The sequence below is a fragment of the Danio rerio genome, chromosome 18, assembly GCF_049306965.1.
Source record: "Danio rerio strain Tuebingen ecotype United States chromosome 18, GRCz12tu, whole genome shotgun sequence".
NCBI classification, from domain to species: domain Eukaryota; kingdom Metazoa; phylum Chordata; class Actinopteri; order Cypriniformes; family Danionidae; genus Danio; species Danio rerio.
The window spans coordinates 29,062,501-29,076,242 of record NC_133193.1 but is presented as its reverse complement, the minus strand read 5'-3'; the positions used below and the strand labels follow the sequence as shown (position 1 = coordinate 29,076,242).

Here is a 13,742-nt window from a genome sequence, read left to right as displayed (position 1 = left end):
TGAGTCAAAGCAGCTGAAAACAGGACGTCAAGTATGGGCGTCTCCGGCAGGATGAGGAAGAGGCCCGCAGGTGAAATGAGTAAAACCATTTCCAGGAAAAAAAACTGGAAAAGAGCACAAGTTGAGGATGCAGCACACATATAGGGCCAACTTTCAGATTCTGTCACAAGTCAGTTCAAGGATTCACTTTCCAGCCTCTGTCCTTAAGGGATGATTCACTGAAAAATAACAAAAAACTCAAACGTGTTTGAAACCCCTAAACGATGCATAAATGATTTTTGGGTGAACTATCCCTTTAACACAAGTGTATAGATAGAAGTGTATAAATAGTAATGATTTACGTATAATAATAGAAACGTGTGTGTGTGTGTGTGTGTGTCTGTTTGAAACAATAAGCAAGAAGCAAAAAGGTTTACTCTAAAATGAGAATGAATTCACTATTTACTCATTCAAATGTAAAGGTAGGAAGGAAGGAAGGAAGGAAGAAAGGAAGTAAGAAAGGAAGAAAGGAAGGAAAAAAGTTACATTGTTTCATTGTTTAATTTTTCAGTACAGTGCGTGTTGTAATTTTGATTGTTCTAAAAACAACCCTAATATTATTTTGTGGTACAGTGCTATATATTCTGCTTGTTTTACCTTGTGCAGTGGCTAACATTAAACATTACTGCCGTTTAACATATTACATTTCATCAATGAAGCAAGATTTTGCATATTTCTAGCTTGAATTGTTGAATGGTGTTTCTGTCTCATATCACTTTAGCAGGTTTTAACACTACTGTTTGCATGTATGAACATGCTGCCAGCATTTTGAGCATGTCCAACACATTTAAAGGGCCATGAAACCCCCCTGTTTCAGCAGGGTGTTTTCACACCTCTAGTTTGGAAAAAGTCAGGAAAGTGGGTGTGTCAAGTTCTGTTAAGGTGGGAGTGTCCGGGGAGGGAAAGAGGGAAGGATTTGGATAAAAATGGGAGTTTCCATTTGGGCACGCGCTGATTTTCACCGAGGCAAAACAAACACACAGACGCAGGGGAGAAAGACAGTGACTGCGTTTAATGACACTGGAATGTTTGATACCTCACATCATATAAGTAAAAAAAAAACTCATTTTTCGGTAACTCAGATGCACTCGGTAGGTCAGAAAGCTGCTTAGTTAAAGCATATGTTTCCAGCTGCAACTCAACACTGGAAAACACCCACACAATCTTGCACACACTCACATACACTACGGACAATTTAGCTTATTCATTTCACCTATACCACATGTCAGGTGAAAATGGAGGAAACCCACACAAACATGGGGAGAACATGCAAACTCCACACAGAAATGCCAACTGACACAGCCAGGGCTCGAACCAGCAACCTTCTAGCTGTGAGGCGATTGTGTTACCCACTGCACCACCGTGCTGCCCTCCAATATATATATTTAGGATAATGTTATCTGAGAACTTCCTGACCCCGGAGCTTCACATGCCGTTTATACAGATTACTGAAAGCAATGGATTTGCTACTTTGTACTATTTATTTTAAGTAAAATCACTGTCCATTGAGACTATAATCATCTTTTTTTTTTTTTAATGCATTCAAAAATATAAACACATTCTCTCATTGACTGCGTGATTGATTGTGACTCATTTTAATTCAGCAATTTATGTTTTAAAAGCAAATTAAAATACAAAAAAGTAACTCGCATTACAGTTTCAAAAAGTAACTCCAATATTATTTTATTATGAATTACTGGTTACTTGAAAAATGGTAACACTTTACAATAATAGTACATGAATAATGGTGTGTTAATAGGTAAATTAAACCTTACTTTATAATGATTTAATGATGAGTTAATGAGTGCGCTAATCATGAATTAACTTTAACTACAACATGAGTCACATGAGTTCAGGTGTGAATAACCACTACTTTAATTACTTGTTAGTACATGATTGTTTATTAATACATTTTTAATTACCACATTAGTTTATGCTTAATTTACTATTGTTAACTCATGAGCTGGTGATATATAATTATATCATGACTTTACTTGCAGGGGCATGTACTGTTCATGTACTGTTATTGTAAAGTGTTACCGAAAAGTAACATTATGTAACTTGCATTATTTGCATTACCCCCAACACTGCTTAGCACACAGTTAACATGTCCCGGCAAAGAGAAAATTGAAGTCATTGCATTTGGGAACAGAGATGAGGTTCTCAAGGTGAATGTGTACCTTGGCTCTAAAGGTCAAACAACATCTTGGTGAGACTTTGGAGTCAGATCTGAGTTTCAGTAGTCATGTCAAAGCAGTTAGTAAATCAGCACACTTTCATCTCAAAAACATTGCAAGAATTCCTTTGGTTCCAGTGAGGACTTAGAGAAACCTGTTCATGCTTTTATCACCAGCAGGGTGGATTACTGTAACGGCCTTCTCACGGGCCTTCCAAAAAAGACAATCAGACAGTTGCAGCTCCTCTAGAACTCTGTGGCCAGGATACTGACCAGAACCAGCAAATAAGAGCACATCACACCTGCCCTTAGGTCTTCACACTGGCTCCCAGTTACATTCAGATTTGATTTTAAAGTATTACTACTTCTCTATAAATTACTAAATGGCCTAGGACCTCAATACATAACAGATATGCTCACTGAATACAAACCCAACAGATCACTCAGATCTTTCGGATCATATAAACTAGAGTTTAATATAGAGTTCAATCAAAGCAGGGTGAATACGCCCCTCGCTGCTGGAATCAGCTTCCAGAAATGATCAGATGTGCTTCAACATTAGACACATTCAAATCAAGACTGAAAACACATCTGTTTAGCTGTGCCTTTACTGAATGAGCACTGTGCTACGTCCGACTGATAGTACTATATGACATTTTTTCCCATTATTTTATAACCTATTTTAACACATTTTTTTCTGTTTTTTTTATAATTTTTATTATTTGTTTTATTTTCTTATACTTGTCTCTTTTATTCCTGTTCATGTAAAGCATTTTGAATAGCCACTGTGTATGAAGTGTGCTATATAAATAAACTTACCTTGCCAGCCTAATAACTCATTTCTAATAACTGATTTATTTTATCTTTGTCATGATGACAGTAAATAATATTTTACTAGATATTTTTTAAGACACTTCTATACAGCTTAAAGTGACATTTAAAGGCTTAACTGTGTTAATTAGGTTAACTAGGCAGGTTTGGGTAATTAGGGAAGTTAGTTTATAACGATGGATTGTTCTGTAGACTACTGAAAAATATATAGCTTGAAGGGGCTAATAATTTTGACCTTAAAATGTTCTTTTCAAAATTAAAAACTGCTTTTATTCTAGCCGAAAATAAACAAAAACACTTTCTGCAGAAGACAAAAATATTATTAGACATACTGTGAAAGTTTCCTTGCTCTTTTAAACATCATTTGTGAAATATTTAAAAAGAAAAAAAAATGAAAGGGGTGCTAATACTTCAACTGTTTATATGTATGACTAAATGACTAAATATATATATATATATATATATATATATATATATATATATATATATATATATATATATATATATATATATATATATATATATATATATATATATATATATAGCTTGACATCTTTTCATCCTGAGGTTTTTAACTGTTATAATCCCAGACAAGCTGTTTAGTTACTCTAGTAAATATTTCACTTAAATATAATATATTTTATTTAAACCTAAATAAAACTTATTAAATTATTAAATAACAGCTATTTTATGTAAAATTGTTTAGCATAAATTAAGTACAGTAAAGATCTATTAATAATTATTTGCAGGCAATAGACAGAATCTTTCATTTGATGTATAATGTTGAGGCTAATATACATATATATATATATATATATATATATATATATATATATATATATATATATATATATATATATATATATATATATATATATATATATATATATATATTTAGTCATAGTTTATAAAAGTAGCCTATCAGCTAGAAAAGATAGCACACAGGAAAAGGATGACATGGCATTTAGAAATTTGGTCAAAGAAGAAGATGATTACAGACCAGTATTTTCTCATGGCAAAAACAAAGAAAACACATTTTGCTGCATGTTAATATAAATCATAACTCATATAAATGCAAATTTGCAAACTAGCCTATAGAAGAAGAAAATAGTTGCACACTGCAAGAGATGAATAAAAGTAAGAAAGAAAAAAAAACATTTACATAATTTATTAGATATGGAAAATCTGAATAACTGAATTTGGGTCATGGATGTAGATCATATGCAAAACCAAACCACCAGCTTACAGTGGGAGCGAGTACAGAGTCAGATCATCTCCTGGCAGTGATTTCTGAGGTCTCTGTCCAGACAGAACAGTGGTTTCTTCATTTTCCTAGTGGGACCGCAAGAGGTTCATATAATAAAATAACGAAGTAAACTATGTACAGTATCAAAAACCACATTTTGCTCATAGAACAGACCACTGGACCTCAAATGACAACAGCGAGTGACCTCTTGTGGTGATCTAGTATATTAGCCTTAACATTATACATCAAATGAAAGATTCTGTCTATTGCCTGCAAATAATAATTAATAGATCTTTATTGTTCTTAATTTATGCTAAACAATTTTACATAAAATAGCTATTATTTAATAATTTAATAAGTTTTATTTAGGTTTAAATAAAATATATTATATTTAAGTGAAATATTTACTAGAGTAACTAAACAGCTTGTCTGGGATTATAACAGTTAAAAACCTCAGGATGAAAAGATCTCAAGCTTGATCTTAAGTTTACCAACAGCTCCCTCTTCTGGTTTAAAATGCCAATGCAGATTTTACAGTAACTATGAAAAAAAAAAATTCTGGTAAAGGCATTGGAAGCAGAAATCTAATTTTGGCTAGGAATTTCTATATTAAAACGTAATCCATCATCTTTCCATCTTTCCATCACCTCCTTGTTGCTATGGTTACATATCATGTTCACCTGCACCTTATCATTGCCCCTTGTGTATTTAAGTCCTGATTGTAGCTGCTTCTCACCTTACCATGCATGAACAGTTATTTCAGAGAAGGTGGTGTGACTGAACCTTCAATTGCATGAGGCTTCTTTGTAATAATCTTGAGTAAGTGTAATAATTAGTTTATAAACACAGTCCTAAGCATTCACTTAGTTCAGCGGTTCTCAAACTTTTTTCATCAAGTACCACCTCAGAAAAATTTTGTCTCTCCAAGTACCACAAAAATGAGTAGTAATGTAATGTGATGTAATGTGTATTTATATAGCACATTTATTGTGTATACACCCAAAGCGCTTCACAATCATGAGGGGGGGTCTCTCCACACCACCACCAGTGTGCAGCATCCACTTGGATGATGTGACGGCAGCCACAGGACATTGGCGCCAGTGCGCTCACCACACACCAGCTATTGGTGGAGTGGAGAGACAGTGATAGAGCCAGTTCGGTGGAAGGGGATGATTGGGAGGCCATGATCGTATGGGCCGATAGAGGGACTTTGGCCAGGACACCGGGGTTACACCCCTGCTCTTTCACGAGAAGTGCCATAGGATTTTTAATGACCACAGAGAGTCAGGACCTCGGTTTAACATCTCATCCGAAAGACAGCGCCCACTGACAGTGTAGTGTCCCCTTCACTTTTACTGGGGCATTAGGATTCACATAGACCTCAGGTTGAGCACCCCCTGCTGGCCTCACTAACACCACTTCCAACAGCAACCTAGTGTTCCCTAGTGGTCTCCCATCCAGGTACTAACCTGTATGTATGTATGTATGTATGTATGTATGTACGTACATAGAAAAAAGATATTAAAAGCATTGAGTATTAAATGACCTGACAGTTCACTAGAAAAATCTAAATTCACAGTAATTGCAATTGGACAGTTGCATACCTTACCTTAGAGGTCTTTTCCTAGAGAAGTAGGTTCTGGTCCAAAACCTCAACAAGTGCCTTGGACATGGTCTCATGTTCTGTATTAGAAGCACTGGGTCTCAGGCAGTTCAAAATGATACGTCCAGTTGAAGCAGTGGTTTATAATGAATTAATAATAGCTTCACTGGGCTTATTGCTTTTATAAAGCAGTTATACCATTTACATAGCAAGGTTTAACTAAAAAAAAAGGCAAATAAAACAGTTTTGACTCTGAACTGATAGTTGAATTGTTGCCAAGTAACAGTCACAGGTTTAGTATTTTAAAACAACTTCAAGCGTGACCTCAACTAATCAGACACAAGGGCTGGAACTATAGTTATCATAAAATGTGTTTTCCAAAAGAACCCAATAAGACCCAAAGGTTACAGGGATGTATTAAGTTTAATGTGACATTTCAACGCTTCAGTACACAGTTTTTGTGAGCAGAATCAGTTTTGTTCATTTTTGTCTGCAGCCTGTCCACATATTATTTAAAAAGTTTGTGTTAAAAGGGTCGTGTTTTTCTTTCTGGCAGAAAAGTGATGAGGTCGTACAAATTTGAATTAGCCACTGAATAAAGTTTACAACTTGTCATGAGATTGTTTCGGCAAGTCAGGTTTGAGTATTAAGCGATTTAGATTTTGTATAACGCTGTAATGCAAACACTGCATCATTACTTGTAACAAAGAACTAGGATGCAAGCAGGCCCGCCGGGGGGGTTCAGGTGGTTCAAAAGACCCACCACCCCCCATTGACAAAGGTCCACAATTTGTCCCACACACGAGCTCAGTTGTCAGTTGACTGGGGAATGTTGGCCAATTTGCTATTTAAGTTAATGATATTTAAATTACTTTGGCTGCAGTTTTTGATTTAAAACTTTAACAGATTCATATATTTACTGATACAAGATATAATTGATGTTAATATGATGTAAATGATAATTGATATAAATCTTTAGGAAATGTTTTAGCTACATAAAAGGAGTAGTCATTATTACCAACAGACATGCTAATCCAGCAAAAAAATAGTGCTTTAAAAGTCACTAAAAATGCAACCTATTTTAAACTCATAATTAAATGGAAAATGAGGCGAATAACTGCAAAAAAGATTGACTTTTTAAGAAAAAAAAGAACTAAACCTTTCACTGGGCTGGCTATTGCCTTTAGGTTTTTTGTGTGTTTATTGTGTTTCATAGGGTGGATCGTCATCTTTAGTTTTTTCGTAAAAGAATATTTCTGACAAGAGACCTGCATCTCATTGTAAACTCTTGTAGTTATGAATTAAGAATAAAAAACATCCATTCACTCACAAATCACAATGGAAAGAATATGGTGTCCACGTTTTCTTTTAATTCAACTCATAACTATTGCATATATTTGTACTACAGCTGGTAAAACTCACTACATGGACATGGCTTCCCAGTTCAACAAAAAATCTTGCTTAAGAAATGTACAAAAAAAATTATAAAAAGCCCTTCATCTTCACTTTACCTCAGAAATACAAAATCTTCCCAATATTGGTACATTTTCAGATTTAAAATAAAAGGATCTTTCGATATCTAAACTAGACTTAAAGAGACAACATCTTAAGAAAATACAAAAGGAGACTGAGGTATTATTCAGTCTTGAAATGTGAAAAATCATGAACTAAAAATATCTTCTAGGTCAATCGCTTTAACATCTGGCAGTTGAGAAATGAAACGTTACACATTTCCTAGTCAGAAAGCTATAAAGTGTTTGAAAATGCATTACAGACAGCATCTAGATTGTTCTTTTCTCCTCCCGCCTCACATGAAGCTTTTGTTATGAATAAACACCACTGACAACAGCCATACAACATTTACATCAGCTTCACATGAAATAATAAAACCGAAGGCTCCAAAACATTTAAAAAGAAGAAACGTAAATATACTTAAAAGCCTCACACGACTTCAGACTTACTTTGGTTGGGCTAAAATGAGTCAGAAACAGGAAGACAGATGTCAGACGTGAGGATTTCGCTCAGGCTACAGCTGGAGCTAGTCAGCAAGATGTGTATCTAAAGCCTGTTCTGAACACATTTGAACAGCTGTTTCACCCAGCAGAAGGAATTGTGGGATACGAACCCAACCTAAATCCAGATACACACCCTGACTCACATGTAAACCACAAGAAACGCTACGCTGGGCCTTAGTCTCCTCCTCTGCCCTAGCATTCGCCAACCGCAGGCATCCTTACCCAACCCAAACCACACCTGCTCCACCCTGACTAATAACACACACAGAAAGCAATCATTAAGTGCTGCTATAACAGGAATGTAGTTATTCAGTAAGAACAACCCTGACTGAAGTATATCAATCAATCATATTGATATATACATAACCAAATTGAAAGTATACAATTTTCATATAAAACATATATATATATATATATAAAAAAAAAAAAGAGTAGGGTCAATAAAAAAAGTGTGAAGTTTCCCCTTGTTTTTTCAATAAAAAGAAATATTTTAAAAGTAGCTCCCTTATCAAACTCTCTATTCACTAAAGTGCTCTCTTAAATTCAACTAACAATGAAAATGGTAAACGCAACAGTTAAGTACAGCCATAATAATCATACATCATGCTATAAAGACTCCCAAAAGCACTTAAAAAAGATCAATTTATTTATTTACGATTTAAAGGAACACCCCACTTTTTTGTTTGGAAATCAGCTAATTTTACAGCACCTTCTAGAGTTAAACAGCCAAGTTGTATCATTTTTGAATCCATTCAGCTGAACCCTGAGTCTGGTGGCAGCACTTTTAGCTTAGCTTAGCATAAATCATTGATTCGGATTAGACCATTAGCATTCCACTCAATAAAAAGTTTAAATAATTGTACGATTTCAAGCTGGAGTTTTCTGTAGTTACAAAAGCGTACGGAAAATGTAAAGTTTCTATTTTTAGGTTGATATGTCTAGAAACTATACCTTTACTATAGTACTTTACCATACCGATTATGACGTAATAATCAAGAAACTTTGCCACCCTACCATGGCTGCTGCAGGCACTATGATATTATAAAGTGCCTGAAAATAGTCCCTAGCTAAGTAATTTACTACATAAGAGCCAAGCTTTAAATAAGAAAATTATCTGAACTCTTTTTTTGAATTTGAGCAAGATGCTAATGGTCTAATCTGATTTAATGATTTATGCTAAGCTAAGCTAAGCTAAAAGTGCTCCTACCAAACCCAGAAATCGACTGAATGGATGTCAATCTTTAACTCTGGTGGAGTTAAAAAATAAGCCTATTTGCAAAAAAAGTGGAGTGTCTCTTTATGTTGATGTTGGACAGGGTGATGACTGGATTGTTTGATGGGATATTAAAGTGTTTGTGTGTCTGGTCTGGTCCGCTTTGTTCCAGTTGCTGTGCTGGTGTGGAGAGGCTGTAACACTGCTGTTTTGTGCTGTGATGGGGGTTTGCGCTCAGTATTTGGGGACTTTGGTGTAATCCTCTTGTTGGACACTCTTGCAGAGGCACATGGACAGGATCATCCCTAAAAGCTGAAGTAAGCAGAGTAGGCACAAGAGTGAGCACAATCAGCTCCCCTCACTTCTCAAACATTTATAAGCTGCCACAGTTTGGGACTTTTAATGTTTTTTGTTTTTGTTTTTTTAAAGCTGATGACAATTACTAAAAAATAACACATGGTTGCACTTTATTTCATGGCGTCCTTGCTACTACAGTGTGACTATACAGTATTGAGTAATATTAATTAGCTACATGTTAGCTGGATATAATTATGCATACACTATTTATTGTTATCATAAGTATACTGTAGGTGGTGCAAGTGTAAGGACACAGTAAAATACTTAAACTTTGACAAAATGTTTGTTTAAAGTGATTGAAACAGGAAACCTATATTTCTAGTACATTTCATACAAATAAGTTTTATGTGATTGATCAGATATTAATTAATAATTATCATAAATATTTTGTTAACTAAATAAAAAAAAAAAACAAGTGCTTAGGTAAAAACATGTAAATATTTACAGTCTGTTCTTTCAGGTAATTGCATTCAAACTGACCAGATTACATAAAATAAATAAATGCTTACTAAAAATTAATTGTATTAAATAAAATAAAAACATGCACTTATGTAAAAAAGCATAGTTCTTGTAAATTCATGGTTCTGTAAATTGCATACAAATGTTTTAATATATCTTTCTTGGTCATATATTATTAATTAAATAGGTAAAATAAAAAAACAAAATACTTATTTAGTAATGTAAAAAAATAATATAATATAATATAGTATAATTAAGAAATTCCACTACTACTACTACTGCGGCTACTACTACTACTACTACTATTACTACTACTACTACTACTACTAATAATAATAATAATAAAGTACTTAACCCATTTTTAGGTTCAGATAAAATTATTATGCAAAAAACTATTTTCCCTCCATTTAAATTTCAAAAAGTCAGGTAAATTTATTTTATGTCGTGAGCAAATGCTTTTTAAACTTTTATAGAGGAAGCACCTTAACCAGTGAACCTCATGAGGCACATTAGTGTAATTTCCCAAAAATAACAGCATTGAAGAACAGCACACCAGCACAGACATAAACAAAACATACAGTTGAAGTCAGAATTATTAGCCCATATGAATTATCAGCCCCCTGTTTATTTTTTTCCTCAATTTCTGTTTAATGGAGAGAAGATTTTTTTTTCAACATTTCGAAACACAATAGTTTTAATAACTCATTTCTAATAACTGATTTATTTTATTTTTTCATGATGACAGTAAATAATATTTTTCTAGATATTTTTTAAGACACTTCTATACAGCTTAAAGTGACATTTAAAGGCTTAACTAGGTTTATTAGGTTAACTAGGCAGGCTAGGATAATTAGGCAAGTTATTGCATAACGATGGTTTGTTCTGTAGGCTATCGAAAAGAAATTAGCCTAAAGGGGCTAATAATTTTGTCCTTAAAATGGTGTTTAAAAAATTTAAAACTGCTTTTATTCGTTAAAATAAAACAAAAAAGACTCTCCACAAAAAAAAAAAAAAAAAAATTATTAGACATACTGTGAAAATGTCTTTGCTCTGTTACACATCGTTTGGGAAATACTTAAAAAAAGAGAAAAAAATTAAAAGGGGGGCTAATAAATCTGACTTCAACTGTAGGTGGGTGCGTAGATTCAGGAATTATAAATGCATTTTACAAGATGTGCTTTCTAGATTTACCTCGATCACTGCTATTCCAACACAGACACCCAGAATAACTCCACAGTTCCTTAGGATCCAGTCCTCCAAACTAGATATACAGCCCTGAACACAAGGAATGAAGAGAAATGAAAAAAAGCAGAACAAATGAAGAGAAAAGTGAAAGAAGATATGCAGGATTTGGAAATAAGCCTGAACAGAACAGAGTTCTCCAAAGACAACATCCAAAGAGACAAACATGAACAAGCCAAACTCAAACTATCGGAAAGAAAGTCAAAGTCACTGGATTAATTTGCAGGAAACTGCATCTTGATTTATAGTGAAAGCTTTATTTTCTTATTTAAAACTATTGATGTATGGCAGCATATAACAGAAAATTAAAGTGATATGGCATTATTGCAAAGAATTCTGTATCACCCTTTAATTTTAGTTTGTCTGTTTACATGAAATATGCAAATACGCTAATGTAAAGGTTTGAAAACTGGCATCGTTGTCTTTGATCTAATAAGCAGAAGCAGTGCCCGAGTTGGAGCTTGAATTGGAGTGAATGGCTGGCAGCAATTAATAGCTGATATCCAGTCCATGAAGGAAATCCATATGTTGTACTAAAAGCAATTGGAAGGAAGGAGAGAACGCATAACATGGAGAGGGAAATCTCACCAGCACCATCTAACATAAACAGCAAGTTTCAAAGTTGGTGCCATGCCAGCTTTTTAATCACAAGAAAAATTGTATAATAAATGATATTGGGGTTTTATATATATATATATATATATATATATATATATATATATATATATATATATATATATATATATATATATATATATATATATTTTTTTTTTTTTTTAATTTATTTAATATATCAATTTTTGTCAAATACAAAAAATCCAAAAATTAAAACGTTTACTCCTTGGTGGGTAAATGGTGCAACAAGTGATTCTAACTAAAGGGATTCTAAACTTTCATTCTTGTGTTTAACACAAAACAAGATATTCTGAAAAATGTTGGGAGGAAAAAAAGAATCCATAATGGAAACAAAAAATACAATAGAATGTGTGCTTATTCCAACATTCTTCAGAATATCTTCTTTTGTGTTCAACATAAGAAAAAACTGTAATCAGGTTTGAAACAAGTGGACAGCGAATAAATTACAGAATTTTCATCTTAAGCACAACTATCCCTTTAAAGTGAAGTTCAGCTGAGTATATACTTCGATCTCATTGGTCGGGGGACCAAAGTCTGATGTGTTTTTTCCTACTGGCTACAGTAGAAACTAAAATTGTATTACCACATCAGAGTTTTTGCTCTGGAGGCTAGCTCATTGATATGAAAAGTTATGACTCTGAAGGTTTAACATATCATTTTAAGCCCCAATGAAAGTGACGTAAAGTGAAGTCTTTTGTAATGTAGAAAAACAAAAACTCTTCCAAGCCTCAACCAAATCTAACCAGAAGTGCAACAGCAGCAATTGCAGGATTTTAATATAGGTTAAAAACTATGGGTAATTTACAGATGGATGTACTATCAACATAGTATAATGATTGTATTAACTATGATTAGAGATTTACAATTAGATGAACAATGTACAGGATGCTATTAATATGCAAATATTCCTGATTATGATTAGCAACCTGTACATTATGTTGATCTATTTGTGAATCTGTGATTATAACACAATCTGTGATTTTTGAAAGTTTGCAGACCCATTATATTCATAAAGAGCTACGTTACACATTACAAAACAAAGATAAAAAGAGACATCGTTGAGACATTGGTGCAAGCAGTAAAGCTGCAAGTGTTTACCTTAGTGAAGACAGGCCATTGAGGGGACAAACCCTCACAAAAGCCTTTTTCTTGCTTATCTGAGCCACTGATGGATTCATTTCTGCAGGAACATGGATACAGAATCTTGGAGTTGTTCTTTATCATCACATTCTCTTTCCAGTCAGACTGTCCACTCCATCCACAGCACTTCATCTGAGAGAGAAACGTTGAATTACACTTGCAGTTAGAACAATAGAAATCTACAGGTAATAAATGTGCAACAGATATTATCGCACGTTTACTGTCAGGGAATGATGTAAAATTGCAGGGAAGTAGGAAATGGCAGACAATGGCTAAAGGGAAAGTTCTTACTCACCGTTCTCTGAATGTAATCCCAGGCATCCTCTGATGTATTGTTAGAACCAGTGTAGTTCACCAGAATTTTGTTCACAATGTTGTACGTCTCTCCTTTCAGCTAAAAATAAACACAAAGAGACACGTTTGGATGATTCTGTGCTGTGAACTGAATGACACCCATTGAAACTAAATGATATTGAATAATCTAATAATCTTGAAATAACGATGATGATGATAATAAAATTCATACACTGCCATTTAAATGATTTAATATTTTTGAACAACTGAAAAAAGGTCTTAGCTTTTTGATATTTGTGATTCTGTACCACTAAACTACTCATAAGCGTCATTTTTTAAAAATGACATCAATACATCACATTAAAGCTGAATAATTAAGCTTCCCTTGACGTATACTTTATGACAAGAAAATATTTGAATGAGATACAAGTATTTAAATACAAGGAATCTGGAAGAAATGTTTTTATACATTTATGTTAGGAAATTCATGA

General features: G+C 33.7%; 1 protein-coding gene across 1 annotated transcript in view; it reads right to left on the bottom strand.

Moving 5' to 3' along the window:
- Positions 1-7,245: 7,245 nt before the first annotated feature.
- Positions 7,246-13,742, bottom strand: part of cd82b (CD82 molecule b) — a 55,854-nt gene continuing 49,357 nt past the window's right edge. The window contains 4 exon segments of the mRNA NM_212663.1: positions 7,246-9,435; positions 11,131-11,214; positions 12,916-13,089; positions 13,253-13,351. Coding sequence (NP_997828.1) covers positions 9,358-9,435; positions 11,131-11,214; positions 12,916-13,089; positions 13,253-13,351 — 435 coding nt within the window. The 3' untranslated portion in view covers positions 7,246-9,357.